This window comes from Monodelphis domestica, chromosome 1 (genome assembly GCF_027887165.1).
Source record: "Monodelphis domestica isolate mMonDom1 chromosome 1, mMonDom1.pri, whole genome shotgun sequence".
In the NCBI taxonomy this organism is placed as follows: domain Eukaryota; kingdom Metazoa; phylum Chordata; class Mammalia; order Didelphimorphia; family Didelphidae; genus Monodelphis; species Monodelphis domestica.
The window spans coordinates 74,605,521-74,619,195 of NC_077227.1; the positions used below are offsets into that span (position 1 = coordinate 74,605,521).

Here is a 13,675-nt window from a genome sequence, read left to right on the forward strand (position 1 = left end):
AATGTTAAGACATCTCTAGTCTAGATCTCTGAAATGTCGAGTGATTTGCCAAGGGTCACATAGTCAAAATGTTTTAAAGGGGAGACTTGAACTCAGACTTGGCTCTGAGACTGGATCTCTCTATATATTGTGCCATCCTGCAAACAAAAATTTGAAAGTTTTTTTTTTTAATAACTTGGGAATTTTTTTTAATCCTGTAAATGACATCTTAAAATAATACTCCTGAAACGTAAGAGACAAAAACTTGAAGGAAAGACTCTCAGTGATTAAACTATGCTCTTTAGAAGAATTGGCAGCCAATATTGAACTGTTTTATTTTCACAGGTCGGTTCAATACATAATTCCCTTCTACATTTCATACTAGTTAAATCCGTTAGCTCTACAAATAACAATAAATGATGGAGATTCTCTGCTGGGATAGTGGAGAGTCCCTCTATATAATCTGACTGACAGAGGCTTGTGGAGATGATCATGAGTGAATATTCATAAACCCAACTTCACTGACTGGTTCACTCTGCACTGGGACAGCCATTAACAGTTTTGCATAATGTATTCATACATTTTCCCAATCACAATACCACTTTAGATTTCAATGCAGCCAATCAATTAAGACTATATTGTTTGATGGTTTTAGTTTGACAAAAAGTTATTATTCCCCTCTTTTAGAAAACAATTTCTACTAGAGAATCAAACTGTAGTTCTAATAGGACAAATGGAGCATAAATGGATGTAACTCTTTTGGGAAATAACAAAACACTTCACTGCTTTTATTTTTCAACTATTTCTCATGGAGTAATGACTGAGAATAGCAAAAACATAGCCAGAGTTCCAAAATTCAGATTAAATTATAACTTTGTGATAACTGATTTTAAATTATTATATCATAAATACTCCCATTCATATTAAGTTAATTTTCTTCTGACTTAGAACTAAAATTGCACAAAAGCCACCTCTGAAATAATATAGTACCAGTTTCTCCTTTAAACTTACATTTACATAATTTAATGACATGTGAAATCTATTTAATTCAGAATTGTCTTAAAATGTGCTCAGCTGGATCACATAAACCTCCCGGATGCCTATACTATCAGTAAGCAAATTCATCCATCTGTCTTAATTTTTAAGAAATGCAGCTTTTATAGATGACAATGCTTTAGGCTGATCTAAAAAATACTGGAGTATATAGTTTAGTTTTCTAGTTAACCTGTCATGAAATTTAATGAATTCATTGCCTCTTTCTTTGCTATCAGTGATAGAATGATAACATTGTTTTATTAAAATTTTCTAGGCTAAATTAATGTTGATGGATCTACAGCATTTGGATTTTAAAATGACCTTAAAAATGGTATTTCTTTTCCTTAAAGGAACAGAATTCCTCATTTTCAAAAAATTATAGAACTCTTCCATAGATTCCAAACTTTTGACTTCTGTATCAAAGACATCAATGTATGACTGAAAAATGAATTGGGCTGGAAAGGGAATGAAAATGAAGGAGAAAGAGGGGCAGTCTGAGGGCTCCATGGGTACAAACCAAATGTTAAAAGAGCAACAAGATTCTAACATGTTGAATAGATCATCTCTGGAGATTTTGGGGAAGATATGGACAAGAAAAGAAGAGGATGAGAAGTCTGGAAATCAAAAGCAACACAGATGAATGAATCAATGAATGCACAGATTTACTGAAGTATGCAAAAAATGTAACAAACAGAATACACTGTAGGTTTTTTCCCCCTAACAAATGTATCATTTAACTCAGAATTCACATGTTAGCATAGATAAATATATCTTATGCCCATAAATAAAGAAGTTTCAGGAATGTTTTAGAGGTACAACCCTATTACACAAATTTTGTATTTATTTTCCCTTTAAAATACTTTCTCTCCAAGTCCACCTATTTCACAAAAGACTAGAGTCTTAATTAGTATGTATTGTTCACACATGGGTGTTTAATAAATAGTTGGTTATAATTTAAATTATGTTCCTTATCTCTACTTCTGGGCCATCTTCAAATTGCTATCTAGAAGCTACTCAAGACAAAAACTGTCTTATATTAAAAGATCTCTTCCTACCACATAATTCAAATTACATTTATGGTCCATGGTTATTATGCTAATATAAATGGAATTCCATTTACATTTCTGGCTGGTCACTGCATTCTTGCACCCAATCTCTGAGACACAAAAGTCAACAGATAAGATTCTCCTTTTTGTCTTATTTTAAGTAAATAAAATACAAAAAACAAGACAAGTAGATCCATTGTTAACTCTTTTGCTAATGAAAGGTCATACTGGTTTGCAGATGCTTTATTACTGCTCAGAGATAGAATTATTTAGCCAATAAAAGCCTGGAGAAGATACACATGTCTACCTCTGAGGAATTCCTTACATGTTAAGACTGACAGCCTGTCATCCAAGATTGGGTTTAAAAAAGTAGACTTAGAAACAGATGATGCCATATTAAAAAAAATTATAGAATTTAATCTTTGTTGTACTGTTTTCTGTGGGGAATTTCACTCTGTAGGAGTGAAGGAACTCAGATGTCATACCAGCCTTCTAACTTTGGAAACAAGTATACACATTCATTTTAAGCATTTTTGGGACAGAAAGATTTTTGGGGGAGGAGGTCTTTTTGAAAGCTCTAAACGTTAAAAGAAAGTAATATATTTTTAAAAGGAATAGAAGCTTTGTGACAACAACAACAAAAAAAAAGGTTCTAACGTATAGTAGATTCTCAGCAAGATATAACTAATGTGCATAATGTAGTTATACTCCCCTCCCCCTATAACCCTTTAAAATCATAAATAGATTAAGAGCCCCTCTGAATTTTTTTAAAAACCAATCTGACAACTAGTGCTACTGGAGACTGTGTCTATCTACTGAGTACAATCTCAAGATAAAATGTTCTTGTGGTAAAAGCCAGAGGTGAGACAATGATGATCTATCTTCTATGGAATACATCCACCAAAATGAACCTGTGACACGCTTGCAATGAAATACAATAGCGTGGTCATATTCACAGAAGTCAGTCTGGTGAGATTAAACATATCAGTGGCCATGGTAAATAAAGCTTCATGTATTAATGTCTTAATCATTTTATATAACTATATTCACCTACTGAGGAATACAAAAATAGCTTGTAAAATTAGGTCAAATTTTGGAGCCTGAATAAATTTTATCTTCTTCTGAGGAGCCAGTACAAAACAGAGGAAAAAGAGAACAGATGCCTGGTGATATCCAGAATCAGGGGGTTGTAACTGGTAGCTTACTTTAGAATGAAAAGTGTGGAAATTTCTGACATATTTTATGTTTTTTCCAACCAACAAAATGAGATAAATGATTACCGAAAGGGTAAGTGATATCAAAACATGACAGGATTACTAAAATGCCAAGTTATAGATAGAAACATTAAGGAACCTACCTAAGCTGCCATACAATAATATTAGTTTTATTTTTCTTTTAAAAACATCAACAGCACATATTTTAGAGAAAATGTCAGGAAAGAAGGTTTGGAATCATTGTTCAAGGGCACATTAGTTTATTTCTATGTGAATTAAAAATGGCTTGATTTTCTACACATATATACATAGCCATGGATATAATATCAAGCAGTATCCTATCTGGAAAGCTCTGACTTTAATCACACAATTACAAAATGGAAAGTACATTTTGTCCAAGCTGACACCACCATTAAATCAGGAGGCCTGTTGGCAGACTTGTTGACATTGCAAGAATTCCCGGAAAGCATTAACTCCAGCATTAATAAAATCGCAGTAAATAGATGGCGCCTCTTGGGTGATTTAGGAAATAAGGTTACTGGCCTTGTTAAGCTCCCGTCTGATTTTCTCAGGCACAAACTGATCGAGGTAGCGTCTGAAGTGAAGTGCATCAATAGCAACAATCTCCGTGCAGCGTCTCTGCCAGTCATCCCTAAGATGGGAAAGAGAAAAAACAAAAACACCACATCTATGAGTTAGATTTTTCTTCTCATTTACAAGCAATGCTTTTCTCTCGCTCTTACAACGGCAACCCAACCCCCCAACACAAAACCCTGGTAACAAATATGCAGAATCAAGTAAAACAAACTTGCCCATGGGTCAGGCCAGTATGGATCTGGCCAGTATGAAGAAATTATAGAAACTGTCAGAGGAAGGAAGCATTCTTCCATTGCTATACAATTTTTAAAAAAGGACAGAGAAGCACAATCTTCCCTTACATTAAGAACTATATACATTAAATATTATCAAACATATCACCAATCATAATAAAATTAATTTTTGTATATAGGCATAACATTTCCAAGTAATTTTATGAAGTGACAGTGATTTTGTGGATGGAAAGAAGGAATATGGTATTTTGATTTACTCTAAAAGCAAAGATACAGCTACTGTTATTTCAACAGGTGATCTTTTCTCCAATGCTAATTCTTAGTGTTTTTAGTAAGGGACCTTACAGTCACTAGGTTTGTAATATTACCACTTATTTATTCTAAGAATACAAGGGTTATACAAAACCATATAAATGATTTACTACATTACTTTATGTGCTTATTTGCCATATTTACAAAAAAAACATTTTATAGATAATAATAGCACAGACCGTAAAAATCTACATGTCAAGTAGAAGGAACTAGTTAAGAAATTAGAATATGTAAAAATATATATTTATGTTAATATGTTAGCTATATATTTTATATATTATATATATTCACATATATACATATATATCAATGATACATGCCATATAAGTATATATGTGAAAATATGTGTGATTACTGTTAAAACTTTTAATATGTTAACAAGCCAAAAAGGCTAGATTTGCAATTTGGAGACATAGGTTTAAATTCCAGCTCATGTCTATTGTATCTATATGACCTTAAGCCAATTACTTAATCTCTTTGGACCTCAGTTTTTTGATGTGTAAATGAAGCTGTTGAATTATATGGTCTCTAAGGTTCCTTCCAGTTCTAAATCCTATGATTCTATTACTCATATTGGTTGTAGAGTTGCTTGGTCTCTAATTACATCACAAAAAACATTTGACACTCACAGGATGATAAATCTAAATAACATAATTTAATAAAACTACATCTAATAAAACAAAGACAGTGTAATTGGTATATACAAAGGGCCCAATCCAAGATACTTCAAGAATGAGCCCATGGCCCACATGAGCAATATCTGACTTCACTATCATTGCTACCACACTGATTTCTCTTTAAAAAACAAAAACAAAAAACAGATGCCGGCAATTCTGTCAACTTTAAAAAAAACAACACTTAAAGTATCTAAGATTCCAACAATGATTTTGAGAGAGCATAGAATTAAAATAAGGTATCAGAATCTACTGGGACTTTCAAATGGTACCGTGACTTTGGGCAAATACTTCTCAGAATTCTCCACACAGATATATGAAATAACTGAGAAAGATCCAATTTCATAGGAGAGTTGTGATCATTAAAAAGCTGGCAAAGCATGCACTCTGATTTCTAAAAACATCTTCTCACTATTTTTAGTAATCTGATATTGACAGGTAGTCAACTATATTTAGACATAGTCTTTATATGTAAAAAATATGTTCCTTCTGTGCTAATAAGGAGAGATTCTTTCTGGCTCAAGCTCCTTAATTTCTCTTCTCTGCTTTTCCTCTCTTTGGTTAGAAGGAAAAAGGACATTCTGTTTTAATATCCAAGCTGAAATGTGATGGATTAAAACACATAGGTATGTAAATAAAGTAGTCTCAGAGGCTGGGAATGCCATGTGAAGAGTTTCATATTTATTTGCTTGATTCTCTGTCAATTATGCAACCCCTACATACAATGTAAGAAATGTATTGCAAGACTTACCTTTCACTCTTATCATCATGGCTTCGGGCCCAACGGTATGTTTCTGCATAGCCTATGTATTCACTGTACTGTTCAGTACCTGAAATAATTAATTTGTTATTATACTTTTGCATGACCTGCTCTTCCTCTTTTTTTTTTTAACCCTTACCTTCCATCTTAGACTCAATACTGTGTATTGGTTCCAAGGCAGAAGAGTGGTAAGGGCTACTCAATGGGGCTAAAATGATCAGGGTCACCCAAACTAGGAAGTGTCTGAGGTCAGATTTGAACCTAGGACCTCCCATCTCTAGGCCTGGTTCTCAATCCACTGAGCCACCCAGCTGCCCCCTGCTCTTCATATTTCTTATGGATTTTGGTTAATAAACTTACTTCTTTCTGGACATTTTTCACTCACAAAAGCACATTTTAAAAAGAAAACCAGGCCTTTATCAATAGCCTTCGTTATGTATAAAGATAAATAAATATAAAGAAAAGAAAAAAACACACTCACTCACTGCTTATAATACCTATATGGGTACAAATGGATTAAATTGCTTATTCAACAAGATGAAAATTCATCACTTTGCAACTCTTTCTATTTGGTGAAGAATAGCATGACATTCTTTTATATTATTCTACATTATATTATTCTACATTTATATTACATATATATTCTACATTTGTATTATTCTACGTTAACTGTAGAACCTGAAGATTTGAAAACTAAGAAATTTTGCACAAATAGATTTTGCTAAAAATAGCTAAATTATCATTAACTCTGATAGTTGTTTATCAATAGTAAAGTACTTTAAGAAACTTTTGAAAAGCCAAGAAATTATGGAATTAGAGAAGAGAGGGAAAGAAACACATAATAGTATAAATTAACATTCATTTAACTTAGAACGCCACCCCTTCTACAATACATTGATAAATGATTCATTTGGTTTGGGGTTGGTGTCACAGATGTATTGCTATTTAACCAAAAAAATTATGTTGCTTGTTCTAGCTTCTATGGGTAACAGAAAAATCACCAGACTTTTCAGTCTGAAATTAAAATGTACTATAAACCTGCAACCAGTAGCAAAAGAGTCTTTTTGACAAAGTACTTGCCAATGTTATATATTTCTTTTTCAAAACAGAAGAAATAAAGGCAACAGTGAAATACAGAGGAAGATTAAAGCTATTTGAGTTGGTTTTGATCAACTGGCTTGATCTTTTGTATACACCTTGGGGAAAGAGAGTAAATCTCCTGGGTGCTTAGGGCACTTTTTAGTAAATTATTGTTCAAAACACACTGAAAACCTGAAAGAGATTCCTTCTCTTTTGAAGAATCAAGGTGCAATGAGAAGAAACATTTATACCAAAGACATTTTTAAAAGATGTAGAAAACATAATGTCCAAAAAGAAGACAATAAAAAAGACTAAAAAGATAATTCTAACATGTTAACGACTGGATCCAAGACAAAGACCAAACATTTAGTTTTTCTCAAGTCTGGGTTAATTTACCACTTGTTTGATTAGAATTCCCTGACATAAATATTAAATTTATTAACCAAGTTTAATAAAAGGATGATTGCTGTGATAATTAAGGTCACTTTGGGATTCTAATGGAAAGAAATCTGGACTTAATGTCTCTAGTTTTCAGTCTGTGACACAGACTGCTTCATAAAGGTGAACTTATACTTTATTTAGGTCATGTAAAGAGAGAAGTTCTCATGCTCCTTGTCAAGGAAATAGCAATTGGCTGACTCTCTTTTTTTTACGTGCAATTCCACTGTCCAGAATAAGGATGGGGAAACAAAGGTTATATAAAATCCTGGGGCACTGGTTCCAGATTTTTTTCTGGTGTTCAACAAGTCACTTAGCTGTTCTATATTCCTTAGATTCTGTCTTCAGGTGGAAAATGTTATCTAGTCAGATCTTCAGACAGTGAAAATTAATACTTGCCAAATTCTTAAAAATCAAAAACATGGCATAAATCCAAAACATTACAAATGATCATTTCTGTGATTCATGTTAAGATCCATTCAGTTTATCCTTACTGAGGGAAACAATGTTTAGATTTATTTCCTAGTGATGTGAGAAATCAAAATGTAAACACAAATGTTTTTGACCTAAATAAATTAAATTATTTGATTCCCTATTTAAATACTTTTCAAATTATTCAGGGTCTCTACTGGCTGCTCTAAAGTTGCTTAAAATTAAAATTTATTAATGAAGTGAAGTAGAGGAAAAATATATGGGTAAACAGGGTTAAAAGCCAAGACAAGAAATGAGTTTGAATGACCTTGCTCACAACTTTCTCTAGGGCTTGTGTAATTAAGAAAGAAGTTTCACAGCTAACAAGACAAGCCTTTCCTAAGAAGAAACACATTAGAGACCATCAGAATCCTAGAAATAAGGAATTATATATGCCATGGCTTTTAGCATGAAGTCAACAAGAATTGTTAAATTGTTTTTAGAGAGAAGTATTTTCAATTCCTATTATAACAACTTTTAATAACCAGAGCTAAAAATAACATACTGAGAATGCAGGGAAAAGTTCACATAAAAAATTTGTCTTTGATAAAAAACTATTAATTTTTACTTGCAAAATTCATATTAATAATAACAATGAAAATTCACTCCCCAAGAAAGAACTGTTGGAATAGAAATGCAGATGAAAACATATGATTTATCTCATCTATTTGAGTATATATTTGGGAGTTTTGGTTTTTTAAGATTATTCAATCACAAAAATAAATAATATAGAAATGTGTTACGTGATAATACATGTATAACCCAGACTGGATTGCTTGTCAGCTCCAGGAGGGGATAGGAAAGAAGGGAGAGAAACAATATAGATAATATAACTTTGAAAAATGTATGTGGAAATTTGTTATTCAAATAAGAATTTTTTTTAAATTACAATGAAAACTCTCTTGCCTAAATCAAGATTTTAAGGAAAGCTTAGAAAACATTGCCCAAAAAAGGTAAGAAAAAACAAGAGATTTGGACCAAGAAACTTTAGAAGTTCTTTTCCTACCTTCTTTTGACATACATCATTTTTCTGCTATATATTTGAAGACATAAAAAACATCTACTATTTTCTATTATTTGACACTGCCAAGATATTGGAAACAAGGAAATAAACACAATTCAAATATTCATGGAACAAAGAAGTGGGGTATTTTCAAATGAACAAAGTATCACTTTATTATTAAAATCATCATTATTTTTGGTATGAATGTGTATGTGAGAGAAAGGTGGGCAGAAGGAAGAAGGAAAGAGGGAGCAAAGGAGGGAGAGAGAGAAGATGGCAGAAGAGAGGAGGAAGGAGAGAAAGAAGAGCCTTTCTACTTAATTCTTGTAACATAAAGAGTGCCAAGTAATAATATTAGTGACATTCAGAAGAGCAGTTAAGTGTTTGTATTCAGGCAGTTTCTCCAGCAGTTTTGTTGAAATTAGTATGGAGCTTTCCTGGTACTTTCTCCAACTGGCTTGTGATATCAGCAGGCAGCCTGTCCATTAAGTTATCAGCATTTCACTGGGCTTAAAAAGCCTTAAGGTGTCCAAGTGCCTCATTTATATGCTAACGAGGTAGGAAGAAAAGAGTACCCATTAGGGTGCATCTGGAGACTGGATGGCACTTAAACAGCTGGGCAGATTGTACAGAAGGGAGGAAGGAAAAGTTCCGTGGTTTACATTTACTGAAAGGACTCACTCTATTGCTCCCTTACTCTTCATTCACATAAAAAACGATGAGAAGTTTGAGTCCTTTTCTCTAAATCAGTGTTTTCTTAACTGTTTTTGCCCATGGCTATGCTGAGAAGAAATCATAGCAAATAAAAGAAAATCACACACAGAGACCAAAAAAGAAAAAAAAATCCTTAGTACCTCTGAACATCCACCTCACGTCTTTGTAAAAGAATAACATTGTCTGGATGAAAGCACTTGCCAGTTTCCATGACCTGTTTCATATTCATTAAAAAGCCTGATGCCAACCAGATGCTCCACACAATGATGTCAAATTTAATTTATTTCCAATTTCTCAGGCTCTTCCACAAATCCAAGCTGCACAGTCACAGCCATTAGCCCACTGAGTCAAGATACATCATTGAAGGAATGTAATTGATCAGGCAGATAGATTGAAGCACATGGCTAAGACTCTCCAAAGCAGTCAGATGGCAGAAAGCCAGAGATCAAATATGGATGATGAAATGGCCATTTCCATTAAGGGAACATCACATCACAGATATTAATTAGGCGGCACTATAATAAAGTAAAGTGGATTTGGAAAAAATGTGCTGAGTAAAAAGTCACCCTGGTATGTCCTTAGCTAGCAGTGCCAACATCTCAGAAGGAAAGCATGTTAGCAGTTCAGCAAACTTACTCTTTGTTGAATAAAACTATAGGTAAAACAGAAACCTAATATAACTCTTCAGTGACCCCTTTTGGGATATATGTAATGGTGGTCAAGTTCAACTCATTTTTAAAATGTGGAAAAGTTTTTAATTTCAAATTATATCCTTGTCAAAATTATTATTAGAAGACACTGTCATTCTAAGACTTTTGTTAGATGCCTATATGAATTGACATGGAAAATTTTAAGCTATGTCTGTTTGCAAATAAGTTAACATTTTACCAACATGCTTATTGTTACATGAATATAAATTTATGTTCTTCAGAAATCTTCCCTTCTAATGCCTCTAAGTGGAAGAAAGGTGATGCTATGTTCCTGGAGTATACTTTAATAGTTTGTAGGCTCTGATGTAGGTCCTATAAAGCTGCTAGAAAGAATTCAAACTGGAGATTTACTCTATACCAATATATTCAAGACCAATAACAGCTATTTTTGGAGAGACTCATCACCAAAAAAGTTGACTGCAAGGCAATGAACTTTTCAGCCAAAGCAATTCATGAAAGCCATCTCAGATGTGAAGGTATTACATATGAGTAGTGAACACCAACAAAATCATAGATCCATGAAATATAAATATGCCTTCAATAGTAATTAAATCTGAAAAACTGATCTACAAATGAAATCCCTGGATAATGAAATGCTATAATAATGAAAATATCCAGGTAAATAAAAAGATTGACAACATTTCAGGCACTAATTTTAAAATATATTTGATACAAAAGTTTCTACTTAGCAAAGCTTTGGGGTGTGCAGTTCCTGACATTCTTTATAACAGAATATGCTAGGAATTCAAAGTATTTAGTCATTCTATGAACAAACATCAACATTGGTTCTATGAGAGTTTAAATTCAGTTTTCCTGTAGGTTTTCTTGCTTTATCTTTCTTCACATTTTCCTTTTTTACCTTTATTATTCTAATTTCCAGACAGGTAGAGCCTCATATTATCCAAATATAATGAGTCATGTAGCCTAGTAGACAGTTCAAATCTGGATAAAGACTAATGAAGTATAACTAAGATGACGTAAATTTCTATCCTCCTCATCTAGACTACTTTTAATTACAAACAAAGAACTTAGTGAAAATATTTCAAGATTTAATCTGCTAAGAGGAAAGACCTTACCAAAGAAGGAATACCAATGGAGAAGAAAGAAACTGAGTAAATACAATAACAAATTCTTAGAATAAACCATACAGTAGCTGGCCCCACTCTGATATTTCTGTCCAACCTTAGACAATTCCCTCTAACTTTATGTTTTCCATATTATACGATAGAATACAATAGATTCCTACAAAAGATTTAACAGGAATACTGCAAGGAATAATTTCACAGTAGATATCAAAATTATATAGAACAAGTTTTGGGCCACAGGTATTTTTCAGATGACAAAAAAAGAATTTAGAGAAAAGCAAACTAATTCCCCTATGGGTTAAATACAGATGGATCTGTGACATAATATGGTCTTGGAAGTGCTGTCACTATAAATTTTCAAAAGCCAATCCTTTAAGAGTGTGGGACTTGGGGGAGGGGGAGGAGGTTTAGGAGGGGTAGGGGCCTCAGTGGATTTAGAGCCAGGCCTAGAGACAGGAGGTCTTAGGTTCAAATCTGGCCTCAGACACTTCTCAGCTGTGTGACCCTGGGCAAGTCACTTAATCCCCATTGCCTAGTCTTTATCACTCTACTGCCTTAGAACCAATATACAATATTGATTCTAAGACAGAAATTAAGGGTTTAAAAAAAAAAAAAGCTCATAGGACTAGTTTTGCCTCAGATATTCAGCTTTCTTCTTTGGAAAGAGCTCCATTTACATCCAGTGAGATCCAGGAGATGGGCTATCTCTAGTGTTTGCTGGAAGTAACAATAAACTAATTTTTTTCCCAGAACAATTGTTAAAGTCTCCTAAATCTAAATAGGTAAAATAGGATGGATACCAGATGAAACTGGAAAACTGTTTTTGTAGAAAATAGAAGCATCAACAATGGTGACTGATTATGGCTTTTATCTGAAGCCTGTTCGTTATAATGTTCTTCAATAAAAAGCTTAAAATACCTAAGGTGGATAGTTAGAATTCTCTTAGGAACATTGAATAATAAATGACTTTTATTTGTCTTCTCAACTAGCAGGTACTCACTTTTTTAGTGGATAATTCAAAAAGAAAATTTTATGATATACGGATCATCTCCTTTGAAAAGAGGTTTAAATAGATAATAAAATAATTTTTAAAACACAGCATTAGGTTTTTTAACCTTTAACCTAAAATATAAACCTGACTAAATATTTCAGGCTCTATAATTAAAATTACAAATGTATTATTACACACTTAAACATGCTTTTTTCTTTAACCAAGAAAAGGCAAATACTTGAATTTCAGAATAAGAAATGGAAAAAAATTAAAACTGCCCTCTTGAATATGTCATATTAAATTGTTTAAATCCTTTAACTATATTTCATACAACATCGTTCAATATCACCTCAAATTAGTTACAAATTTAACTTGGTAGTTTATGTGACTTTTAAAACTACTCCACCCTACTCAGACCGTACTTTAGAAGATCTGATTTAGCTATTTCCTGATTTGTAACAATGGAGATACTTGGTCTAACAGAATCAGGTCTTGGGAACTCTACATTGCTCCACCCTACTTAGTTTAACAAGGTCAGGAACATCTGTACCCATACTCAAGGATTAAGTATCTAAGAAGATGGTCTTCAACAGACATGTGTAGAAACAGTGGACAGACCCCTGGGCTGTCCTAAGTCAACCTAAGCTATCATTGGTACAGATGAGACGCAGGAAAGTGACATAAAACTGTCTATATAGGGCACGTCACTTCCTCTCTTCACCCTCTTTCCCCAGAGAGGTGGCTCCGGCTGGCAGCAAGCTAAGTGTTCCGACATCTTGGTGTGGTGGCAGCTATTTGTCTGCATTTTGGCAGTGAGTTTGCCCTTGAGCTGATTCAGATTCAGGAATCTTGGCTGAGCCTCTTGGAGTTCAGGCTGATTCCTTCCTCCTTTACTCTCTAAAACCTTACCTTCCTAGAGCCTTTGGTCTTCCTCCTGGCACAAGCCAGGTGGGAGAAATCCTACACCCTTTCCTTCTCCCTTCTTTTTAATTTCTTTCCACTATATTAATTAAATCGCCATAAATTTCCAGCTGACTTGGGTTTTTTTTTTAATATTTGGGATATCCATGGCGACCAAATAATTAATATAGTTTAGGTCACAATGCTAAAATTATCCTTTACAGTTTATATATTCAAAGACTGCCCATCGAAATTCTAAATATGTTACCCATTTCTTACAAGTGTATCAGACAACATCCTGTTATTAATTCTCAAACCCCCAAATATAACTAAACTATGTTATACTCATTCTGTAAGTGGAAAAGTTCAGAAAGGGGTTGATTAAAATGATTTAGTCAAAGCTTGAAATAAGATAACAATTGATATAAATAAC

The 13,675-nt window shown here is 33.3% G+C and overlaps 1 protein-coding gene and 1 long non-coding RNA gene across 2 annotated transcripts in view; one reads left to right on the forward strand and one right to left on the reverse strand.

Moving 5' to 3' along the window:
- Positions 1 to 3,819, forward strand: part of LOC103093023 (uncharacterized) — a 59,568-nt gene extending 55,749 nt beyond the window's left edge. Inside the window, exon 4 of the long non-coding RNA XR_460226.3 lies at positions 1,365 to 3,819. This is a non-coding gene — a long non-coding RNA (uncharacterized LOC103093023). The remainder of the gene's footprint in view (positions 1 to 1,364) is intronic.
- The window catches only part of PARG (poly(ADP-ribose) glycohydrolase), a 162,767-nt gene that overhangs the window by 21,700 nt on the left and 127,392 nt on the right, over positions 1 to 13,675 (reverse strand). The window contains exons 14-15 of the mRNA XM_001372494.4: positions 5,842 to 5,920; positions 3,818 to 3,926 (exon numbers count right to left, since the gene is read on the reverse strand). Of these exons, the coding sequence (XP_001372531.1) occupies positions 3,818 to 3,926; positions 5,842 to 5,920 (188 nt within the window). The remainder of the gene's footprint in view (positions 1 to 3,817; positions 3,927 to 5,841; positions 5,921 to 13,675) is intronic.